Source organism: Salvelinus fontinalis, chromosome 3 (assembly GCF_029448725.1).
Source record: "Salvelinus fontinalis isolate EN_2023a chromosome 3, ASM2944872v1, whole genome shotgun sequence".
Classification (NCBI taxonomy): Eukaryota; Metazoa; Chordata; class Actinopteri; order Salmoniformes; family Salmonidae; genus Salvelinus; species Salvelinus fontinalis.
The window spans coordinates 74,624,965-74,647,168 of record NC_074667.1 but is presented as its reverse complement, the minus strand read 5'-3'; the positions used below and the strand labels follow the sequence as shown (position 1 = coordinate 74,647,168).

Genomic DNA, 22,204 nt, shown 5'->3' with positions numbered 1-22,204 from the left:
TATGATATTCAGTCCAAGGGCACAATGGTCACTGGCCGCAAAAGGCATGGATTTTTTAATGGGGCATTACCGCGACAGAAAGGGGATGTCGCCGGAAAATTCGAGGCATTATCAAGTGCTTGTCGAATTGTGAATGAGAGACTGATGAAGTGTGTACACAGGCTGGACATCATTCACAAGTGCTAATATATAATTCAAAAGTGATGGGCTGATATTGTCACCCATCAGACTATTCCTCACTTAATCTTGTCTTTACATATGCTAAATAATATATGTCCAAAATGTGTTTTGATTTAGCATGGACGATTATCATGCACTTGTCTCGAAACGGGGGCAGGGGAAAAATACATGTAAAGTATTCACTTAAATAGAGAATGGAGGACACTTTTCCCGTGGTTAATTTTCATGCCAGCCAGGTAGGCTAAACTCCTGTTATAAAGAGAAGCAATGTGCTTAATATAAGGAAAGTTGTTAAATAAATATTGTAGGCCTAGGTTATAGAAAGCTGATGGGATCCTCCTCTTTTTAATAGAGGCCATCGCTCTATTTTCTCATACAATTTAATAGCCTATAGAAATGTTGCGCTCTGATTTTGCACAAGAGGTCACAATGTTCTTCTTCTTAGTTGTCCATGGCTTCAATGACTTGTCATGTAGTCTAGAGCAAGCTGACAAGCTCTCTGACCTCACTTGGGGCGTGGCTACTTAATGTACAAAGGATGTCAAAAACTATTATCTCATTAGAAATAAAAATAAATAAAAATATCACATTCCTATCTTAACACAAATGCCTTCATAAATGTTCATGTTATATACTACATAACATATTGGATGGACACTTGACAGTTTCCTTAAAGTGTATATACTTTCCCAGTTACAGTATTTAAATTTCATGCATACAGTTGTTAATGACATCACAAAATGAAAAGAGATATTATATTGTTTTCCACATTCTTATGTTAGAATTACTGTTCCATTATCCACTTTTTGGACGGTAGAGTTTAGGGCAGGCAAAATTCTCTGGAGACAAAGGAACGTTCCTTTAGCCAATACTGGCGGGTAAAGAAAGAAAGTCTCCCTCTCTTGTAATTTACGACAGGGTGTAAACGGTCGATCATCCAGCAGCTCCCCCTCTGTGGGAGACAGAGAGGCCTGGTTACCATCCCCCCCAGTCTGATCTGACCCATTCTGATCCTCACAGGACAGTCATGACACACTTTTGCAGTAGAATATTTTTTCACAACCATCCATTTCATAAATGGGAGACATAAGAGATGTGAAAAAACATGGTTGTGTTTTGTTCTACCTCGGGTAGGGGGATCTCAAAAACGAAAGCCCTTTTTCAGGAATGGCCACTAGCCATTGCGCTGAATAAGGCATGGGATTAGTGACTTCGATTTGGGGATGGTGCAGCAGATCGGTGGGCTACACCTTTGGTGATATAGTTTCTTTATGCAACAATATATTGTGTCCAATTCACTCAGTATTATACTTTTTTAATGGGGGCCCATCACAGATAGATATTGCCTTGGACTATCAAAAAGCTCTCAATTTTTGATTTTGCGTGGCAGATTTTCCAATGACACACTGCTTCTACATTGTGCTTGACTAGGATTTGTGTGAACGTACTCACGTCAAGTTAAACCAAATCATTAAAATGATATGAAAATGATAAGTGGCATAGAGATGGAATTTAATCCAATTTGGGCTATCTTGGGACAAGATATTGGAATATCTTCCCACAAGTGAATGTGGGCGTGTACAGTTAAAGAAGCAAGTCACGCTATATGGGTTTAAACTTTGAAGAGCTAGTTCTTCTGGGGACATTTCTCCTCTTACCTACTCCTGTATCAAACAGCTCTGCTCCTGTAGTAATATTCCAATTACCATTTCACAGTCTCTTCAGAGAAACCATCCCTATGGTTTGATGCCGTACAAGGTGCAGACTCCGATATGCCAGCTTTGTGGGAAAGAAAGGAGTGAGAAACGTGCTGATGGAAGAAAAGGAAAAGAGGACTCCAATAGGAGAAAGTGTGATGATTCATCCAATATCTTCCTCCTCTCTGATCTGTCATTCAACAGAAGGGATAAAAGGTGTCAATAGGAATGTGGAATTTCTATAAAAGACACTTAACATATTGGTCTGATGTTTCCTTAGCGTCATCTTAACATGTTGGTCTGACGTTGCCTTAGCGTCATCTTAACATGTTGGTCTGACGTTGCCTTAGCGTCATCTTAACATGTTGGTCTGATGTTGCCTTAATGTCATCTTTGGATCAGGAACGATCAGAAAAGGTTAAGAACTAATCAACAGAAGCAACATAATTGTATGGAGGAAATATCTGATTTAAGTACTTACAGTAAGAACCGAAAGAGATATAGTACATGTAATCAAGACATGAGAATACACGTCATACAACTTTTTTTGCAACATAACAATGGTAGGCACATTTGTACAGTAGGCTAGTTTTCCTATTGACTATGTTGAAAAGAGGCGTGTGGGAGCTAACTTTCATGCCTTTTGACCTTGGGAGTCCATGGCAACCCTTTTTAAATTCAAGATAGAGAGGTGGGTGGGTAGGGAGGAGAGAGAGAGAGAGAGAGAGAGAGAGAGAGAGAGAGAGAGAGAGAGAGAGAGAGAGAGAGAGAGAGAGAGAGAGAGAGAGAGAGAGAGAGAGAGAGAGAGAGAGAGAGAGAGAGAGAGAGAGAGAGAGAGAGAGAGAGAGAGAGAGAGAGAGAGAGAGAGAGAGAGAGAGAGAGAGAGAGAGCATGTGAGAGTGAAAGACGGCATGTGGGAGAAAAATGTGTCTCATCATTCCACACAGGATTGCAGCAAAAGGAGTTTTGACAGAAAAAGAAAGCAGTGAAAAGCTCAAACCAACACAAATCCCTTCTCTCATCTCTAGCCCCTCTCATTCTGTGTGGTGTTTCTCATCACTCCTCCTCTGCTTTATCTTGCAGGAATTCACTCAGCAACCCGGAGAATTGAGCCGAGTGGCCTGAAGCCTCTGACACGAATCAACCAACCCCCCCTCCACCCCAAAGGGAAGGGGAGAGATTAAAAACTCCTGATCGACGTGGAGGGAGAGAGTAAGAGAAGGAGGGAGAGAGAGAGAGAGGGGGAAAAAGAGCTTATCATTCACCTTTGCTCTTCTTAATGCCCCCTGTGAGGGATCGCCATAGGCAGGGTGGTGAGTAACAGCGGGCAGAGGAGTAGCTGCCCACCACACTAGTCAGACCATGGAGTGAGGAGAATAGAAGGAAAGAAAAAGATAAGAAAAGAAGAGGATATATCCTTTGAAGAACCAAACTTAGAGCAAAGCAACGAGACACGTTACCTATTCTGTGCCCACCGCTTCGAAAGGTATTATTAAGATTAACCCCCATGACATAAAGTAGTGTTCTCTGTGTTCCTGATTCCGCTGGGTTCTAGAGTGTGTCTGTATTCGTGTCTGGGCTGTGGTCATGGTGTCTCAGCTCCAGGGGTGTGCTTTGCATCGGACAGACAGGCTATGTCACAGAGGCAGCCTGATCAGGCTCTTACTTCTACTCTACTGCTCTCTCATGACCGCCCAGGCTGCCAAACCCAAAGGCCCGGGCGGCACACACCTCAGCTCCATCCGCATCGACGGAGACATCTCCCTGGGAGGCCTGTTCCCCGTGCACGCCAGGGGCAACGAAGGCAAGGCCTGCGGGGAGCTGAAGAAGGAGAAGGGGATCCATCGTCTGGAGGCCATGCTGTTCGCCCTGGACCGTATCAACAACGACCATTCTCTGCTGCCCAACATCACGCTGGGAGCACGCATTCTAGACACGTGTTCCCGGGACACCCACGCCCTGGAGCAGTCGCTTACCTTCGTCCAGGCCCTCATCGAGAAGGACGGGACGGACGTCAAGTGTCTTGGCGGGGGAGCACCCATCATCACCAAGCCTGAGAGGGTAGTGGGAGTCGTTGGAGCCTCGTCCAGCTCTGTGTCCATCATGGTGGCCAACATACTGCGGCTCTTCAAGGTAAGGACCACCCCATGGGGGTTCTTCACTACATGGTTGTGTGCTTGTGGTGGAGTGTTTACAGTGTGAGTGTCTCTTGGTGGCTCAAACTCAACCAATTTTTATAGATGCAGGCCAGCGAAGCCACTACACAACACAACAATAAACAATGCATTAAATGTACTATAACGGTGACAAACGGTGCCCACAAACTGTTAGGGCCTACATACAGCTGTCCCGACCGCAGAGCTTTCCTTTCAGCACCATGGAGTGAATCCTTATCACCGCTACACCTGGCTATCAGCTGAGCCACGTCTGGCAGCAAAACATTTTACTCACTCTCATTTACTGCCATTTTAAAAACCATAGCTGATGTCTGACTCGTTTAAATAACATTTGTTTCTACTGGCTCCTTGTGGATTGTTGTAACTCGATAACAACCACATTCTCCTTCAATAATAATACATGCCGACATGAGTTTTGACTTTTGAACCACACACAAACATTATTACATTGATGTTCAGTAAATTCATAATGTTTGTTTTCATGTATTTAACACTGAGCTCTAAGTATAAGCAAGTGCAAGAAAATGAGCTGCGACGAAGCAGGCCTATTCCTTCAGCACTTTCGAAATGGACAGCAACAGAAATTCTGATAGATGTTAGTAAAGATGAATTCAGCAAGATGTTGAGACCTTAACTTTACTCTTCATAAAGTCACCACAGAGAGAGAGAGAGAGAGAGAGAGAGAGAGAGAGAGAGAGAGAGAGAGAGAGAGAGAGAGAGAGAGAGAGAGAGAGAGAGAGAGAGAGAGAGAGAGAGAGAGAGAGAGAGAGAGAGAGAGAGCAAAATTTGAAATTGTGTTTTTTTAAGATGGGATAAAAGTAGAAAACGGTATATCATACACTGCAGTTGAGGAACAATGGGAAAGTAATTCTGCTTTGAAAGTTGATAAACATGTAACCCCAATTTTGAGAAAATGGCTATTGAATGTTTTGGTAGCCCTACTGGAGAGCTCTTCTTTGTTTACCCCCATTCAGCATCGTTCACACCTTCTTAAGCCTTAGCCCCATCCATCTCTTTAAGGATTCACATGTGAGGCCATGTGCTAAACATAGTGAGTAGTGTAGTAAACAACCAAAGATTTCAAGACTAAAAGTGGTAAAAGTAGTAGACTACAATAAGGAAAAAAATCCAGGTAAAAATACATTTGATCTAGTCCTTGGCCTATATCCTAATCTAACTTTGGTGCAGGTCATGTTGTTCTTCACAGTACTGTCTCTGATAAAGGTGTAAACAGTACAGTGAAATGGTCACTTGCGTAGTAACAATATCAAAAACAGAAAGTGTCCAGTTAAAAATATTTCATAAATATTTAATAATTATTAGATGACTCTTACCCAGACATACTTGTCTAAATTGATGGGTCATGTTAAATAAATGCTATAACCACCCCCCCAGCCACATCTAGCTAAGTGGATGGGTCACTATTGTCTAGACATGTACACATGTTCATGAAATACAATAGATGGCCATAAACACCCCCAGACACACCTGGCTAACTTGATGGGTCATGTAATCATCTGGCAAAGTGGAGTCTTTTGTTTAGACATGTATCTACAGTAGCTAGTGAAACAATGAACTGGCATAATCGCAACTCACACTACTACCAATACAAACATTGTCATAGCTGTAGTATGAATCTGCAGGTAGCTAAAGCAGAAAGTAGCACCTGCTAAATTCATGGCTTCAATGTTGTTGAGAAAAGTAGCAAGACGTTTGTAGTTCTTGATGGCAAACGTTATATCTTTCAAAAACACCGCTGTAGAAAGGACAATCTACACATACTGAGCAGCTCAATTTATAGACAGAAGCATGCTACATGGCAGAACAATCCAAACTCATGTCCAGCCCATCCATTATCTCAGCCAATCATGGCTAGCGGGAAGGTTCCTTCCTATTTCGTGGCTAAAACAACTTGGCTTGTAATTTAACAATTGTATTCGTATTTACAGATGTAATACAAGTTTGTTATTATGGCACATGAAAGTTCACGTATTCCAGAAGGCGTGTCTGGCCAAAAAACTATATTTTATTAAAAAAAATGTAAATATGTTCAAATGCCTCTCCTGTGAAGTAGTGACGTGCGACATACGCCTAGCTTCCTGAAACAGTTCACAAATTATGAATAAGATACTAATGAGTTAGTCCTACACTGGATATATAAAACATTAAGAACACATGCTCTTTCCATGACATGACCAGGTGAATCGAGGTGAAGGCTATGATCCCTTATTGATGTCACTTGTTAAATCCACTTCGATCAGTGTAGATGAGCCAGGTTAAAGAACGATTTTAAGCCTTGAGACAAATGAGACATGAATTGTGTATGTGTGCCATTCAGAGGGTGAATGGGAAAGACAAAATATGTAAGTGCCTTTGAACGTAGGATGTAGGTGCCAGGCACACCGGTTTTTGTCAAGAACTGCAACGCTGTTGGGTTTTTCAAGCTCAACAGTTTCCCATGTGTATCAAGAATGGTCCACCACCCAAAGGACATCCAACCAAATTGACACAACTGTGGGAAGCATTGGCGTCAACATGGGCCAGCATCCCTGTGGAACACTTTCGACTTGTAGAGTCCATGCCCTGACGAATTGAGGCTGTTCTGAGGGCAGAAGGGGATGCAACTCAATATTAGGAAGGTGTTCCTAATGATTGGTATACTCAGTGAATATAAGCAATGTGAAAATGAAGATGTACAAACTAACTATGGCTTAAGGCAACGATGAACAGATAAGACACAAGACATGAGCGAGCTGAGACGGACGTAGCCTATATGCCTCGTTCAGCACTATTTAAATGGACAGCGACAGAAACTAGTGCATGGGCTGTTCTTATAGTATTCTCCTTATCCACCAAGTCAGAACCGTGTAATAAATAACGGGGAGACATAAGCAGACAATGAAAGCTCTTACAATATTAGATGATGACATTTCTCTAAAACAGGCTATAGGCTGCACTACCAAGTCAGAACAGTAGGCTAACTTCTGAGTGGGAGAGGATCCAAAATCTTAGGCTACTTAGCTTCTTACATAACATACATATAGTGTTACTTTCTTAGCTACAGTATAAACATCTCACTGGCATATTACACCACTTATGCATCATACAAGACATATTTTTGGACTCACCATTGTTGTACTGTGCTCACTTGACCAGAACGGTGGCGTTGGGGTCCTTGTGGGCAAACTTCTCAATTATTTTGTAGTCAAAGTCTGTCATTCTCTGGATGACGTCATGCTGGATTGACAGCATGGCCAATGCATTCAACCTTTTCTGGCCTATGGTGCTGCATTTTAATTGGATCGCGACGATGATGATGTACCCTTAAAAAGGTGTTGGTTGTCATAATGGCTTTGTAGCCTGTAATCTCTTTCACGCATCGGATTCAAAAATACACCTGAAAATGCCTAGGCAGGAGTCGGCCGACTCGTCATGGCCCTGCAGTGCTGTCTCACAATTGCCACACTATTTCATGCATGCTATAATTCTGGCATTCATTCTACACATACCTATTCTCCTCTGTTTGTTGGTTGTGAAGGTCATGGCTCGTCTATGTGTGGTGTGTAGCTGAGCCACAATGTTTGATTTCCCCAGTAATCCCAGTTTACCTGCATTGTCTACCTGTGATGCAAAATTCTCATGTTTTGTGACCCTTTCAGACAGATGTTTTAAATCCTTAAACCCAGACTTGGAAAACACACCTTCTCCATTGAGTAGCAGGGAGGGGTCGCAAAATACTGATTGCTTTGCAATGCTCGTTGTTTGCCACTGCTTCTTTCCAAACCATTTATTGTTGAATTTACAATTTCTGACTTGTTTATGTCCCATGGCCGATGAGCACAGAGATGTTTTATCTCTTATTTCTCTTCATATGACAAGGTTTTAAAAGGATTTGCTAGTAGATTGTTGATGTGATTCCTGATGATGACTGCTTATCTAGCTAGCTAGTGTCATGACGTGGCCCTTTCTGGGTATACAGTGGGGCAAAAAGTATTTAGTCAGCCACCAATTGTGCAAGTTCTCCCACTTATAAAGATGAGAGAGGCCTGTAATTTTCATCATAGGTACACTTAAACTATGACAGACAAAATGAGAAAAAAAATCCAGAAAATCACATTGTAGGATTTTTTATGAATTTATTTGCAAATTATGGTGGAAAATAAGTATTTGGTCAATAACAAAAGTTTATCTCAATACTTTGTTATATACCCTTTGTTGGCAATGACAGAGGTCAAACGTTTTCTGTAAGTCTTCACAAGGTTTTCACACACTGTTGCTGGTATTTTGGTCCATTCCTCCATGCAGATCTCCTCTAGAGCAGTGATGTTTTGGGGCTGTTGCTGGGCAACACGGACTTTCAACTCCCTCCAAAGATTTTCTATGGGGTTGAGATCTGGAGACTGGCTAGGCCACTCCAGGACCTTGAAATGCGTCTTACGAAGCCACTCCTTTGTTGCCCGGGCAGTGTGTTTGGGATCATTGTCATGCTGAAAGACCCAGCCACGTTTCATCTTCAATGCCCTTACTGATGGAAGGAGGTTTTCACTCAAAATCTCACGATACATGGCCCCATTCATTCTTTCCTTTACACGGATCAGTCGTCCTGGTCCCTTTGCAGAAAAACAGCCCCAAAGCATGATGTTTCCACCCCCATGCTTCACAGTAGGTATGGTGTTCTTTGGATGCAACTCAGCATTCTTTGTCCTCCAAACACGACGAGTTGAGTTTTTACCAAAAAGTTCTATTTTGGTTTCATCTGACCATATGACATTCTCCCAATTTTCTTCCGGATCATCCAAATGCTTTCTAGCAAACTTCAGACGGGCCTGGACATGTACTGGCTTAAGCAGGGGGACACATCTGGCACTGCAGGATTTGAGTCCCTGGCAGCGTAGTGTGTTACTGATGGTAGGCTTTGTTACTTTGGTCCCAGCTCTCTGCAGGTCATTCACTAGGTCCTCCCGTGTGGTTCTGGGATTTTTGCTCACCGTTCTTGTGATCATTTTGACCCCACGGGGTGAGATCTTGCGTGGAGCCCCAGATCGAGGGAGATTATCAGTGGTCTTGTATGTCTTCCATTTCCTAATAATTGCTCCCACAGTTGATTTCTTCAAACCAGGCTGCTTACCTATTGCAGATTCAATCTTCCCAGCCTGGTGCAGGTCTACAATTTTGTTTCTGGTGTCCTTTGACAGCTCTTTGGTCTTGGCCATAGTGGAGTTTGGAGTGTGACTGTTTGAGGTTGTGGACAGGTGTCTTTTATACTGATAACAAGTTCAAACAGGTACCATTAATACAGGTAACGAGTGGAGGACAGAGGAGCCTCTTAAAGAAGAAGTTGCAGGTCTGTGAGAGCCAGAAATCTTGCTTGTTCATAGGTGACCAAATACTTATTTTCCACCATAATTTGCGAATAAATTAATTAAAAATCCTACAATGTATAATTTTGTCTGTCATAGTTGAAGTGTACCAACGATGAAAATGACAGGCCTCTCTCATCTTTTTAAGTGGGAGAACTTGCACAATTGGTGGCTGACTAAATAGTTTTTTGCCCCACTGTAGATCGTGGCTTCCCTCTCGTTCTCACTATCTCCAACACCCAGGTTCTGTTATCTCAGGTTGTAAATTCCTGACGGAGACTCTCTCTAAAGAGAGAGAGTTTCACAGTAGAACAAAGGAACTTCTACTACATCACAGAATTTGAGAATTGAACAATATCCATGTTTTGGAGAATGTGTAAACGGTCGGTGGAGAAGCCAGCTACGACCCGATCCATTTTGTTTCATGTTTGTGACCTCATGAAAGTTCTCATTTACAATTGCGACCTGGCCAAGATAAAGCAAAGCAGTTCGACAGATACAACAACACAGAGTTACACATGGAGTAAAACAAACATACAGTCAATAATACAGTAGGAAAATAAGTCTATATACAATGTGAGCAAGTGAGGTGAAATAAGGAAGGTAAAGGCAAAAAAAGACCATGGTGGCGAAATAAATACAATATAGCAAGTAAAATACTGGAATGGTAGATTTGCAGTGGAAGAATGTGCAAAGTAGAAATAGAAATAATGAGGTGCAAGGGAGCAAAATAAATAAATAAATACAGTAGGTAAAGAGGTAGTTGATTGGGCTAAATTATAGATGGGCTATGTACAGGTGCAGTAATATGTGAGCTGCTCTGACAGCTGGTGCTTAAAGATAGTGATGGAGATAAGTGTTTCCAGTTTCAGAGATTGTTGTAGTTCGTTCCAGTCATTGGCAGCAGAGAACTGGAAGGAGAGGCGGCCAAAGGAGGAATTGGCTTTGGGGGTGACCAGAGAGATATACCTGCTGGAGCGCGTGCTACAGGTGGTTGCTGCTATGGTGATCAGCGAGCTGAGATAAGGTGGGACTTTACCTAGCAGGGTCTTGTAGATGACCTGGAGCCAGTGGGTTTGGCGATGAGTATGAAGCGAGGGCCAGCCAACGAGAGCGTACAGGTCACAGTGGTGAGTAGTATATGGGGCTTTGGTGACAAAACGGATGGCACTGTGATAGATTGCATCCAATTTATTGAGTAGGGTATTGGAGGCTATTTTGTAAATGACATTGCCGAAGTCGAAGATCGGTAGGATGGTCAGTTTTACGAGGGTATGTTTGGCAGCATGAGTGAAGGATGCTTTTTTAGTAATAGTAAGCCAATTCTAGATTTAACTTTGGATTGGAGATGTTTGATGTGAGTCTGGAAGGAGAGTTTACAGTCTAACCAGACACCTAGGTATTTGTAGTTGTCCACATATTCTAAGTCAGAACCGTCCAGAGTAGTGATGCTGGATGGGCGGGCAGGTGCAGGCAGCGATCGGTTGAAGAGCATGTAAAACATAGACTAGATAGCCACATACTGTTATGTGCTAGCTAAAATGCTGCTAGCAGTACGTAGTGTTGTCACAACACCAAGTTTAGTATCGCGATCTGCGATACCAAGAGAAAAAAACAAGACGTATTAGCCAAAATCACAGAATGGCACTTGATCCAGACAGATCTTTTCAGTTCAATATCATTACGTTTGAGATGTATTAATGTATGCAGTAGTAAACCAGTTATAAAGTCACACAATTTTATTTTCTATTTTTTTTTTTTATACAATCGAACTACATAACATAGTGACAACCATTTGAACGGTAAATCTAGATTTAGCATATTTAAAATACAGGTGAATGCATAGTCTATAGAATTGTGTGCATGCACTGAGTTTTTGAGCTTGTTTTGGCTGATTTCATGGGGCTACAGATGAAAAACAATCTGTTTCCCTTCCATTTGGGGCATATTTTATTGTACTGATCAACAATATTTGCATAGAAGAAGCAATCTCTTCTTATATAAAAGTACACGCTGTCTCTAAGACCCATGATGTCATTCACACACAATCTCAGTTCAAGCAAAGATAATCTTGACTGGGAGAGATGTTAGGTGGGGGAGTTAAAGTGAAATAATGTTTTTTTGTGAAATCAGTAATATTTTGCATTATATTTTGCATATTGTCACAAACAAGGTAGTGGGTACTAGGGTAGTGAATTGATGTTAGCTTCAGCTGTAAGATAGCAAGGAAACATAGCCTACAGAGCTGGAAGCTACCGTTATCTTCTTGCATTGTAGTGTTCTAGCCTGTAATGGACATTGTTTTGCGAACTGTAATTAACAGTTTCAACAGTGATGCAGCCCAGCCTCCCAGTGAGTGCAGTGGTTCCTCAGGACAGGTTAGAACCAGTATGAGAAGGGAGCTAAACAAATCAAAATATATTTTATATTTGAGATTCTTCAAAGTTGCCACCCTTTGCCTTGATGACAGCTTTGCACACTCTGTCCTGAGGAACCATTGCACCCACTGGGAGTCTGCGCTGCATCTTGTTAGCTCCCTTCTCATACTGGTTCTAGCCTGTCCTGAGGAACCACTGCACTCACTGGGAGTCTGGGCTGCATTATGTTAGCTCCTTTCTCATACTGGTTCTAGCCTGTCCTGAGGAACCACTGCACCCACTGGGAGGCTCGGCTGCATCTTGTTAACACTTTTGTGGTTACTGCATGATTCCATATGTGTTGTTTCATCGTTTTGATGTCTTCACTAGGGATAGGCATCCCGTCAACGGGACAGTTGTAAATCATGCAGCGCATTGTGTCACGATCGCAGATTTTAGAGAAACATTTAAGTCATTTACATTACATTTAAGTAATTTAGCAGACGCTCTTATCCAGAGCGACTTACAAATTGGTGCATTCACCTTAAGATATCCAGTGGAACAGCCACTTTACAATAGTGCGTCTAAATCTTTTAAGGGGGGGGGGGGGGGGGTCAGAAGGATTACTTTATCCTATCCTAGGTATTCCTTAAAGAGGTGGGGTTTCAGGTGTCTCCGGAAGGTGGTGATTGACTCCGCTGTCCTGGCGTCGTGAGGGAGTTTGTTCCACCATTGGGGTGCCAGAGCAGCGAACAGTTTTGACTGGGCTGAGCGGGAACTGTACTTCCTCAGTGGTAGGGAGGCGAGCAGGCCAGAGGTGGATGAACGCAGTGCCCTTGTTTGGGTGTAGGGCCTGATCAGAGCCTGAAGGTACTGAGGTGCCGTTCCCCTCACAGCTCCGTAGGCAAGCACCATGGTCTTGTAGCGGATGCGAGCTTCAACTGGAAGCCAGTGGAGAGAGCGGAGGAGCTGGGTGACGTGGGAGAACTTGGGAAGGTTGAACACCAGACGGGCTGCGGCGTTCTGGATGAGTTGTAGGGGTTTAATGGCACAGGCAGGGAGCCCAACCAACAGCGAGTTGCAGTAATCCAGACGGGAGATGACAAGTGCCTGGATTAGGACCTGCGCCGCTTCCTGTGTGAGGCAGGGTCGTACTCTGCGGATGTTGTAGAGCATGAACCTACAGGAACGGGCCACCGCCTTGATGTTAGTTGAGAACGACAGGGTGTTGTCCAGGATCACGCCAAGGTTCTTAGCGCTCTGGGAGGAGGACACAATGGAGTTGTCAACCGTGATGGCGAGATCATGGAACGGGCAGTCCTTCCCCGGGAGGAAGAGCAGCTCCGTCTTGCTGAGGTTCAGCTTGAGGTGGTGATCCGTCATCCACACTGATATGTCTGCCAGACATGCAGAGATGCGATTCGCCACCTGGTCATCAGAAGGGGGAAAGGAGAAGATTAATTGTGTGTCGTCTGCATAGCAGTGATAGGAGAGACCATGTGAGGTTATGACAGAGCCAAGTGACTTGGTGTATAGCGAGAATAGGAGAGGGCCTAGAACAGAGCCCTGGGGGACACCAGTGGTGAGAGCACGTGGTGAGGAGACAGTTTCTCGCCACGCCACCTGGTAGGAGCGACCTGTCAGGTAGGACGCAATCCAAGCGTGGGCCGCGCCGGAGATGCCCAACTCGGAGAGGGTGGAGAGGAGGATCTGATGGTTCACAGTATCGAAGGCAGCCGATAGGTCTAGAAGGATGAGAGCAGAGGAGAGAGAGTTAGCTTTAGCAGTGCGGAGCGCCTCCGTGATACAGAGAAGTGCAGTCTCAGTTGAATGACTAGTCTTGAAACCTGACTGATTTGGATCAAGAAGGTCATTCTGAGAGAGATAGCAGGAGAGCTGGCCAAGGACGGCACGTTCAAGAGTTTTGGAGAGAAAAGAAAGAAGGGATACTGGTCTGTAGTTGTTGACATCGGAGGGATCGAGTGTAGGTTTTTTCAGAAGGGGTGCAACTCTCGCTCTCTTGAAGACGGAAGGGACGTAGCCAGCGGTCAAGGATGAGTTGATGAGCGAGGTGAGGTAAGGGAGAAGGTCTCCGGAAATGGTCTGGAGAAGAGAGGAGGGGATAGGGTCAAGCAGGCAGGTTGTTGGGTGGCCGGCCGTCACAAGACGCGAGATTTCATCTGGAGAGAGAGGGGAGAAAGAGGTCAGAGCACAGGGTAGGACAGTGTGAGCAGAACCAGCGGCATCGTTTGACTTAGCAAACGAGGATCGGATGTCGTCGACCTTCTTTTCAAAATGGTTGACGAAGTCATCTGCAGAGAGGGAGGAGGGGGGGGGAGGGGGAGGAGGATTCAGGAGGGAGGAGAAGGTGGCAAAGAGCTTCCTAGGGTTAGAGGCAGATGCTTGGAATTTAGAGTGGTAGAAAGTGGCTTTAGCAGCAGAGACAGAAGAGGAAAATGTAGAGAGAAGGGAGTGAAAGGATGCCAGGTCCGCAGGGAGGGGAGTTTCCCCCATTTCCGCTCGGCTGCCCGGAGCCCTGTTCTGTGAGCTCGCAATGAGTCGTCAAGCCACGGAGCGGGAGGGGAGGACCGAGCCGGCCTGGAGGATAGGGGACATAGAGAGTCAAAGGATGCAGAAAGGGAGGAGAGGAGAGGAGGGTTGAGGAGGCAGAATCAGGAGATAGGTTGGATAAGGTTTGAGCAGAGGGAAGAGATGATAGGATGGAAGAGGAGAGAGTAGCGGGGGAGAGAGAGCGAAGGTTGGGACGGCGCGATACCATCCGAGTAGGGGCAGTGTGGGAAGTGTTGGATGAGAGCGAGAGGGAAAAGGATACAAGGTAGTGGTCGGAGACTTGGAGGGGAGTTGCAATGAGGTTAGTGGAAGAACAGCATCTAGTAAAGATGAGGTCAAGTGTATTGCCTGCCTTGTGAGTAGGGGGGGAAGGTGAGAGGGTGAGGTCAAAAGAGGAGAGGAGTGGAAAGAAGGAGGCAGAGAGGAATGAGTCAAAGGTAGACGTGGGGAGGTTAAAGTCACCCAGAACTGTGAGAGGTGAGCCGTCCTCAGGAAAGGAGCTTATCAAGGCATCAAGCTCATTGATGAACTCTCCGAGGGAACCTGGAGGGCGATAAATGATAAGGATGTTAAGCTTGAAAGGGCTGGTAACTGTGACAGCATGGAATTCAAAGGAGGCGATAGACCGATGGGTAAGGGGAGAAAGAGAGAATGACCACTTGGGAGAGATGAGGATCCCGGTGCCACCACCCCGCTGACCAGAAGCTCTCGGGGTGTGCGAGAACACGTGGGCAGACGAAGAGAGAGCAGTAAGAGTAGCAGTGTTATCTGTGGTGATCCATGTTTCCGTCAGTGCCAAGAAGTCAAAGGACTGGAGGGAAGCATAGGCTGAGATGAACTCTGCCTTGTTGGCCGCAGATCGGCAGTTCCAGAGGCTGCCGGAGACCTGGAACTCCACGTGGGTCGTGCGCGCTGGGACCACCAGGTTAGGGTGGCCTCGGCCACGCGGTGTGAAGCGTTTGTATGGTCTGCGCAGAGAGGAGAGAACAGGGATAGACAGACACATAGTTGACCGGCTACAGAAGAGGCTACGCTAATGCAAAGGAGATTGGAATGACAAGTGGACTACACGTCTCGAATGTTCAGAAAGTTAAGCTTACGTTGCAAAAACCTTATTGACTAAAATGATTAAAATGATACAGTACTGCTGAGGTAGGCTAGCTAGCAGTGGCTGCGTTGTTGACTTTGTTTGAAAGTGTAGCTGGCTAGGTGACCTCGGTAACTGGCTAGATAATTAGTCTAAACTACGCAATTGTCTTAGATACAAGTACAGCAAAGACAACTATGTAGCTAGCTAACACTAGCTAGCTAACACTACACTAATCAAATCGTACCGTTGTAATGTAATAGTTTCTACAGTGCTGCTATTCGGTAGAAGTTGGCTAGCTAGCAGTGTTAGCAGTGTTAGCAGTGTTGACTAGCAGTGTTGACTAGGTAGGAAAACGGCAGCGCGGCGGACGAAAATAGCTGGCTAGCTAACCGAAATTACTCTAGACTCCACAGTTATCTTAGATACAAAGACAGCAAAGACAACTATGTAGCTAGCTAACACTACACTAATCAACTCGTTCCGTTGTTCCGTTGAATGTAATAGTTTCTACAGTGCTGCTATTCGGTGGCTAGCTGGCTAGCTAGCAGTGTTGATTACGTTACGTTACGTTAAAAGGACGAAAATAGCTGGCTAGCTAACCTAGATAATTGCTCTAAACTACACAAATGATCTTTGATACAAAGACGGCTATGTAGCTAGCTAAGATCAAACAAATCAAACCGTTGTAATGTAATGAAATGAAATGAAATGCGATACTACCTGTGGAGCGAAGCGGAATGTGACCGGGTTGTCGACCGGGTTGTAGCTACTTCTTTGCTACACTTCTTTGCTTCTTTGCTACAAACAACAAATGTCGGTACATATAAGTGTCTTATATTGGCTGCAAGTTTAAATTATTGTTAATATAACTGCACTGTCCAATTTACAGTAGCTATTACTGCGGAAAAATGCCAACACTTTTTTTCAAAGCAATAGGTTTGATAAATTCACCTCTGAAGGCGAAATGTTGTAGGGGTGCCTACTGGCGGCAGAGAAGTCAGGCGCAGGAGAGCAAAAACTGATTTACAACGGCGCAGTTTAATAAACAAAACCACCGTAAACAGAACAAATAAATCCATGGGTAAAACAAAACCCATCATCACCAGCATAACGTGCACAAGCACTACAATAAACAATTCTGGACAAGGACATGGGGGGAAACAGAGGGTTAAATACACAACATGTAATGATGGCTTTGAAACCAGGTGTGTGGGAAGAAAAGACAAAACAAATGGAAAATGAAAGGTGGACCGGCGATGGCTAGAAGACCGGTGACGTCAACCGCCGAACGCCGCCCGAACAAGGAGAGGGACCGACTTCGGTGGAAGTCGTGACCCCCCCGATGCGCGGCTCCAGCAGCCCGCCGACACCGGCCTCGGGGACGACCCGGAGGGCGACGCGCAGGGTGATCCGGACGAAGACGGTGGACCTCCAACACTTCCTCGACCGGAACCCAGAACTTTTCCTCCGGACCGTACCTCTCCCACTCCACAAGATACTGAAGGCCCCTCGCCCGAAGCCTCGAATCCAGTATGGAGCGAACGGAGTACGCCGGGGCCCCCTCAATGTCCAGAGGAACTTCCCACACCTCAGACTCCTGGAGTGGACCAGCCACCACAAGCCTGAGGAGAGACACATGGAACGAGGGTAATCTAACGGTAATCTGGGGGAAGCTGTACCTATAAAAAACCTTGTTCACTCTCCTCAGGACTTTAAATGGCCCCACAAACCGCATACCCAGCTTCCGGCAGGGCAGGCGGAGGGGCAGGTTTCGGGTAGAGAGCCAGACCCGGTCCCCTGGTGTGCCTCACTGCGGTGACGGTCTTCGTTCTCTTATTGGCGCAGCACGGCCCGCTGAAGGTGAACACGGGCAGCTTCCCATGTCTCCTCTGCGCGCTTGAACCAGTCGTCCACAGCAGGAGCCTCAGTCTGACTCTGATGGCAAGGAGCCAGAACCGGCTGGTACCCGCACTGGAAGGGAGAGAGGTTAGTGGAGGAGTGGCGAAGCAAGTTCTGTGCCATCTCGGCTCAGGGCACGAACGCCACCCACTCCCCCGGCTGGTCCTGGCAATAGGACCGCAGAAACCTGCCCACATCCTGGTTTACTCTCTCCACCTGCCCATTACTCTTGGGGTGAAACCCTGAACTAAGGCTGATCGAGACCCCAGACGTTCCATGAACGCCTTCCAGACCCTAGATGTGAACTGGGGACCTCGATCAGACACTATATCCTCAGGCACCCCGTAGTGCCGGAAGACGTGCGTAAACAAGGCCTCCGCAGTCTGTAGGGCCGTAGGGAGACCGGGCAGAGTGAGGAGACGACAGGACTTAGAGAACCGATCCACAATGACCAGGATCGTGGTGTTACCCTGTGAGGGGGGAAGATCGGTAAGAAAATCTACTGACAGGTGCGACCAAGGCCGTTGTGGAACGGGTAAAGGGTGTAGCTTCCCTCTGGGCAGGTGCCTAGGAGCCTTACACTGCGCGCACACCGAGCAGGAGGAAACATAAACCCTCACATCCTTAGCCAAGGTAGGCCACCAGTACCTCCCGCTCAAACAGCGCACTGTCCGACCGATGCCAGGATGACCAGAGGAGGGTGACGTGTGGGCCCAATAGATCAACCGGTCACAAACAGCAGACGGGACGTACAGACACTCAGCGGGACAGTGGACGTGAAAATGAAAGGTGGATCTGCGATGGCTAGAAGATTGGTGACGTCGACCGCCGGATGCCGCCCGAACAAGGAGAGGGACCGACTTCGGGAGAAGTCGTGACAAATGTGTGCTTACATTCTGAAATCTCGCTCTGATTTATCATCCAAAGGATCCCAGAGCTAACATGAAGTGTCGTTTTGTTAGATAAAATCCTTTTTCATATCCTAAAAAGGTCCATATAGCATGCACAATCGATTTTGTATTTCCACTCGTTCAATTTGCAAAGAAAGGAATCTGTGAAAATCTAACCCTAAACGTTGTTTCAACCAGTCAAATCACATTCGTATTTATTCCTCAGAGATCCTAGAACATAACCAGACTTCACAATATCACTCGGGGTGTAGTATATCCTATAGGTCACCAAATTTGGTCAGAGAGTAACGGCAAGGCACGCCGGTGACGCAGGCGGTCTTCACTTGATCAACTGTAACTTTGTCAAATAAGCACCAATCGGGGTCAAACAAAGCTAGTTAGATAGCCAATGAGCTGGCCTTTACGGGAGTTTTGGGAAACCCCGTATCTGTCGCGAAATGTAGCTGCTAACCTTGTGCGACAGCAAGCCTTTTCCTTTTGGACAAAATTATAAAAATATGGAGAGTTATGAAGTTTTGAAAACTGGGTGTTTTGCAAATGTTAAACTTATAATATGGCTGCTAATACTGGAAAACCTAAATCAAAGTCCACGTATACAGATTTGACAATATTCTTGCAGAAAAATGTAATGTGAATGTAAATGTCTCCTTCACGATTTGCCCAAACCTACTTGGGTGACACTAAATGTCATGTAGTTTGCTCCTACTTCAAGTTATCCGTCTGAAACTTTCACATATACTGCTGCCATCTTGTGGACACCATCGGAATTACAACCAGAGTGATGGATAGATGTGCGACCTTTCTGTTGAATTACAAAGATGGTGGTAGAAAACCCCCCCAAAAATGGTAGATTTTTTTCTTTGTATTTTCTTCTACCAGATCTATTGTGTTATATTCTCCTACATTCAATTCACATTTCCACAAACTTGAAAATGTTTCCTTTCAAATGGTACCAAGATAATGCATATCCTTGCTTCAGGGCCTGAGCTACAGGCAGTTAGATTTGGGTATGTCATTTTAGGCTAAAATTGAAAAAAAGGGCTACCCCTAAGAAGTGTTAAATATCTGCCTCCACACCATGGGAGTTCCCATAATCTTACAATAATCCCATTGGCCATCTCAATCTAACCATCCTTTGGACTTGGTTGCTAAGCAATCGCAGCTAGTGCCTCTCACCCATAGAGTTGTATAGAGGGTACATAGTCAAAACTACAAGATGGGTTCCTTAGTACATCTCTATGCTCTCAATATCCTGAATAATAGGATGCAACAGCAGTTCATTTCATTGTCTCCTAATAGAACAATAACAGTTTGTCTTTCGACCCGGATTCATTACTTTGATTCCCCCCCCCCATGATAGAAAAAAAATCATTTTCATCCAGATGCTGTACTTAGTCATAGCGCATACCAAATCCCATGGTTTCACTGATTTATAAGCCCAGACATCTTAATTGCTTTCTCTGATCTGTTAATGCTACTTCTGCTGTTGTTGAGGTTTGATTGCTGGAGTTGGCTCCAGCCTGTCAAACTACTGCCATTTCATTGAGTCATTCATTCCCTTTGATAAGACATGCTTTGCCTTTACTCTCCTGGAAGTCATGCATTCAGACTGTGTTTTAAGACTAATTGGATATTTTGCATATCTATTACTAAACATTTCACTATTTTTGATAATTGGAGTATATATTTTAACCTTTTAAAATTAATTCAAAATGATTCTGGTAAAGATAAGACAGCCACTTCCAGCGATTTATTATCTTTATCACAGATCCTTCCCTAGGTTGTAGTTACATGTATCACCATGAATACTGGTGGCTCAGTTATGAATGGGTGTCTACACAAGCAAAGCTCTGCCTGTGTAACGCCATTCATCTGGCAGAGGGCTGTGATCAAAGAGCTCCTGTGGACGGGGAAGGGAGGGTGAGGGACGTTGCTGTGACAGCCCTTATGTACTGCCATAAATACGTTGAATGCTCCCAGCTGACTCCAACATCACAGGGCTATACAGTACCTACCAGGAGGAGTGTATCCTCTATCCTCCTCAGCCCGGCTGTAAGCATAGCCCTGAGTGAGCCCAGCATGGTGGCAGGCTCTTACAATAATAAGCATCTCCGACAGCACTCTCTGATCCCATTCGCTCAGGAAGCCTGTTGGAAGACCTGCGTCATTAGCACAGCATGCTCTTATCATTACTGCATATAGCAGGTTTCCCTACCTATTTAATGTGGCTCTCTCTGATCTCTTCTTTCCTCTACCCCTTTACTCCCCTCCTATTTCTACATGATCCCCATCAAACTCCCCTCATAATAAATAAAATAAAATCAAATGTATTTAAATAGCCCTTCTTACATCAGCTGATGTCTCAAAGTGCTGTACAGAAACCCAGCCTAAAACCCCAAACTGCAAGCAATGCAGGTGTAGAAGCACGGTGGCTAGGAAAAACTCCCTAGAAAGGCCGAAACCTAGGAAGAAACCTAGAGAGGAACCAGGCTATGAGGGGTGGCCAGTTCTCTTCTGGCTGTGCCGGGTGGAGATTATAACAGAACATGGCCAAGATGTTCAAATGTTCATAAATGATAGTAGTAATAATAGTAATCACAGTGAACAGGTCAGGGTTCCATAGGCGCAGGCAGAACAGTTGAAACTGGAGCAGCAGCACGGCCAGGTGGACTGGGGACAACAAGGAGTCATCATGCCAGGTAGTCCTGAGGCATGGTCCTAGGGCTCAGGTCCTCCGAGAGAGAGAAAGAAAGAAAGAGAGAAAGAGAGAATTAGAGGGAGCATACTTAAATTCACACAGGACACTGGATAAGACAGGAGAAGTACTCCATATATAACAGGCTGACCCTAGCCCCCGACACATGAACTACTGCAGCATAAATACTGGAGGCTGAGACAGGAGGGGTCAGGAGACACTGTGGCCCCATCCCCGGACAGGGCCAAACAGGCAGGATATAACCCCACCCACTTTGCCAAAGCACAGCCCCCACACCACTAGAGGGATATCTTCAACCACCAACTTACCATCCTGAGACAATGCCGAGTATAGCCCACAAAGATCTCCGCCACGGCACAACCCAAGGGGAGGCGCCAACCCAGACAGGAAGACCACATCAGTGACTCAACCCGCTCAAGTGACACACCCCTCCTAGGGACGGCGTGGAAGAGCAGCAGTAAGCCAGGGACTCAGCCCCTGTAATAGGGTTAGAGGCAGAGAATCCCAGTGGACATAGGGGAACCGGCCAGGCAGAGACAGCAAGGGCGGTTCGTTGCTCCAGAGCCTTTCCTTTCACCTTCACACTCCTGGGCCAGACTACACTCAATCTACACTCAAAGAGATGAGTCTTCAATAAAGACTTAAAGGTTGAGACAGAGTCTGCGTCTCTCACATGGGTAGGCAGACCATTCCATAAAAGTGGAGCTCTATAGGTGAAAGCTCTGCTTCCAGCTGTTTGCTTAGAAATTCTAGGGACAATTAGGAGGCCTGCGTCTTGTGACCGTAGCGTACATGTAGGTATGTACGGCAGGACCAAATCGGAAAGATAGGTAGGAGCAAGCCCATGTAATGCTTTGTAGGTTAGCAGTAAAACCTTGAAATCAGCCTTTGCCTTAACAGGAAGCCAGTGTAGGGAGGCTAGCACTGGAGTAATATGATCAAATTTTTTGGTTCTAGTCAGGATTCTAGCTGCCATATTTAGCACTAACTGAAGTTTATGTAGTGCTTTATCCGGGTAGCCGGAAAGTGGAGCATGACAGTAGTCTAAACTAGAAGTAACAAAAGCATGGATTAATTGTTCTGCATCATTTTTGGACAGAACATTTCAAAATTTTGCAATGTTACGTAAATGGAAAAAAGCTGTCCTTGAAACAGTCTTGATATGTTCGTCAAAAGAGAGATCAGGGCCCAGAGTAACGCCGAGGTCCTTCACAGTTTTATTTGAGACGACGGTACAACCATCAAG

The 22,204-nt window shown here is 45.3% G+C and overlaps 1 protein-coding gene across 4 annotated transcripts in view; it reads left to right on the top strand.

Annotated features, from left to right (window-relative positions):
* LOC129851445 (metabotropic glutamate receptor 4-like) overlaps window positions 1–22,204 on the top strand; it is a 326,145-nt gene that overhangs the window by 65,940 nt on the left and 238,001 nt on the right. For all 4 annotated transcript variants that reach the window (XM_055917990.1, XM_055917991.1, XM_055917992.1 and 1 more), the window contains exon 2: window positions 2,961–4,010. In XM_055917990.1, the coding sequence (XP_055773965.1) occupies window positions 3,465–4,010 (546 nt within the window). In that variant the 5' untranslated portion in view covers window positions 2,961–3,464. The remainder of the gene's footprint in view (window positions 1–2,960; window positions 4,011–22,204) is intronic.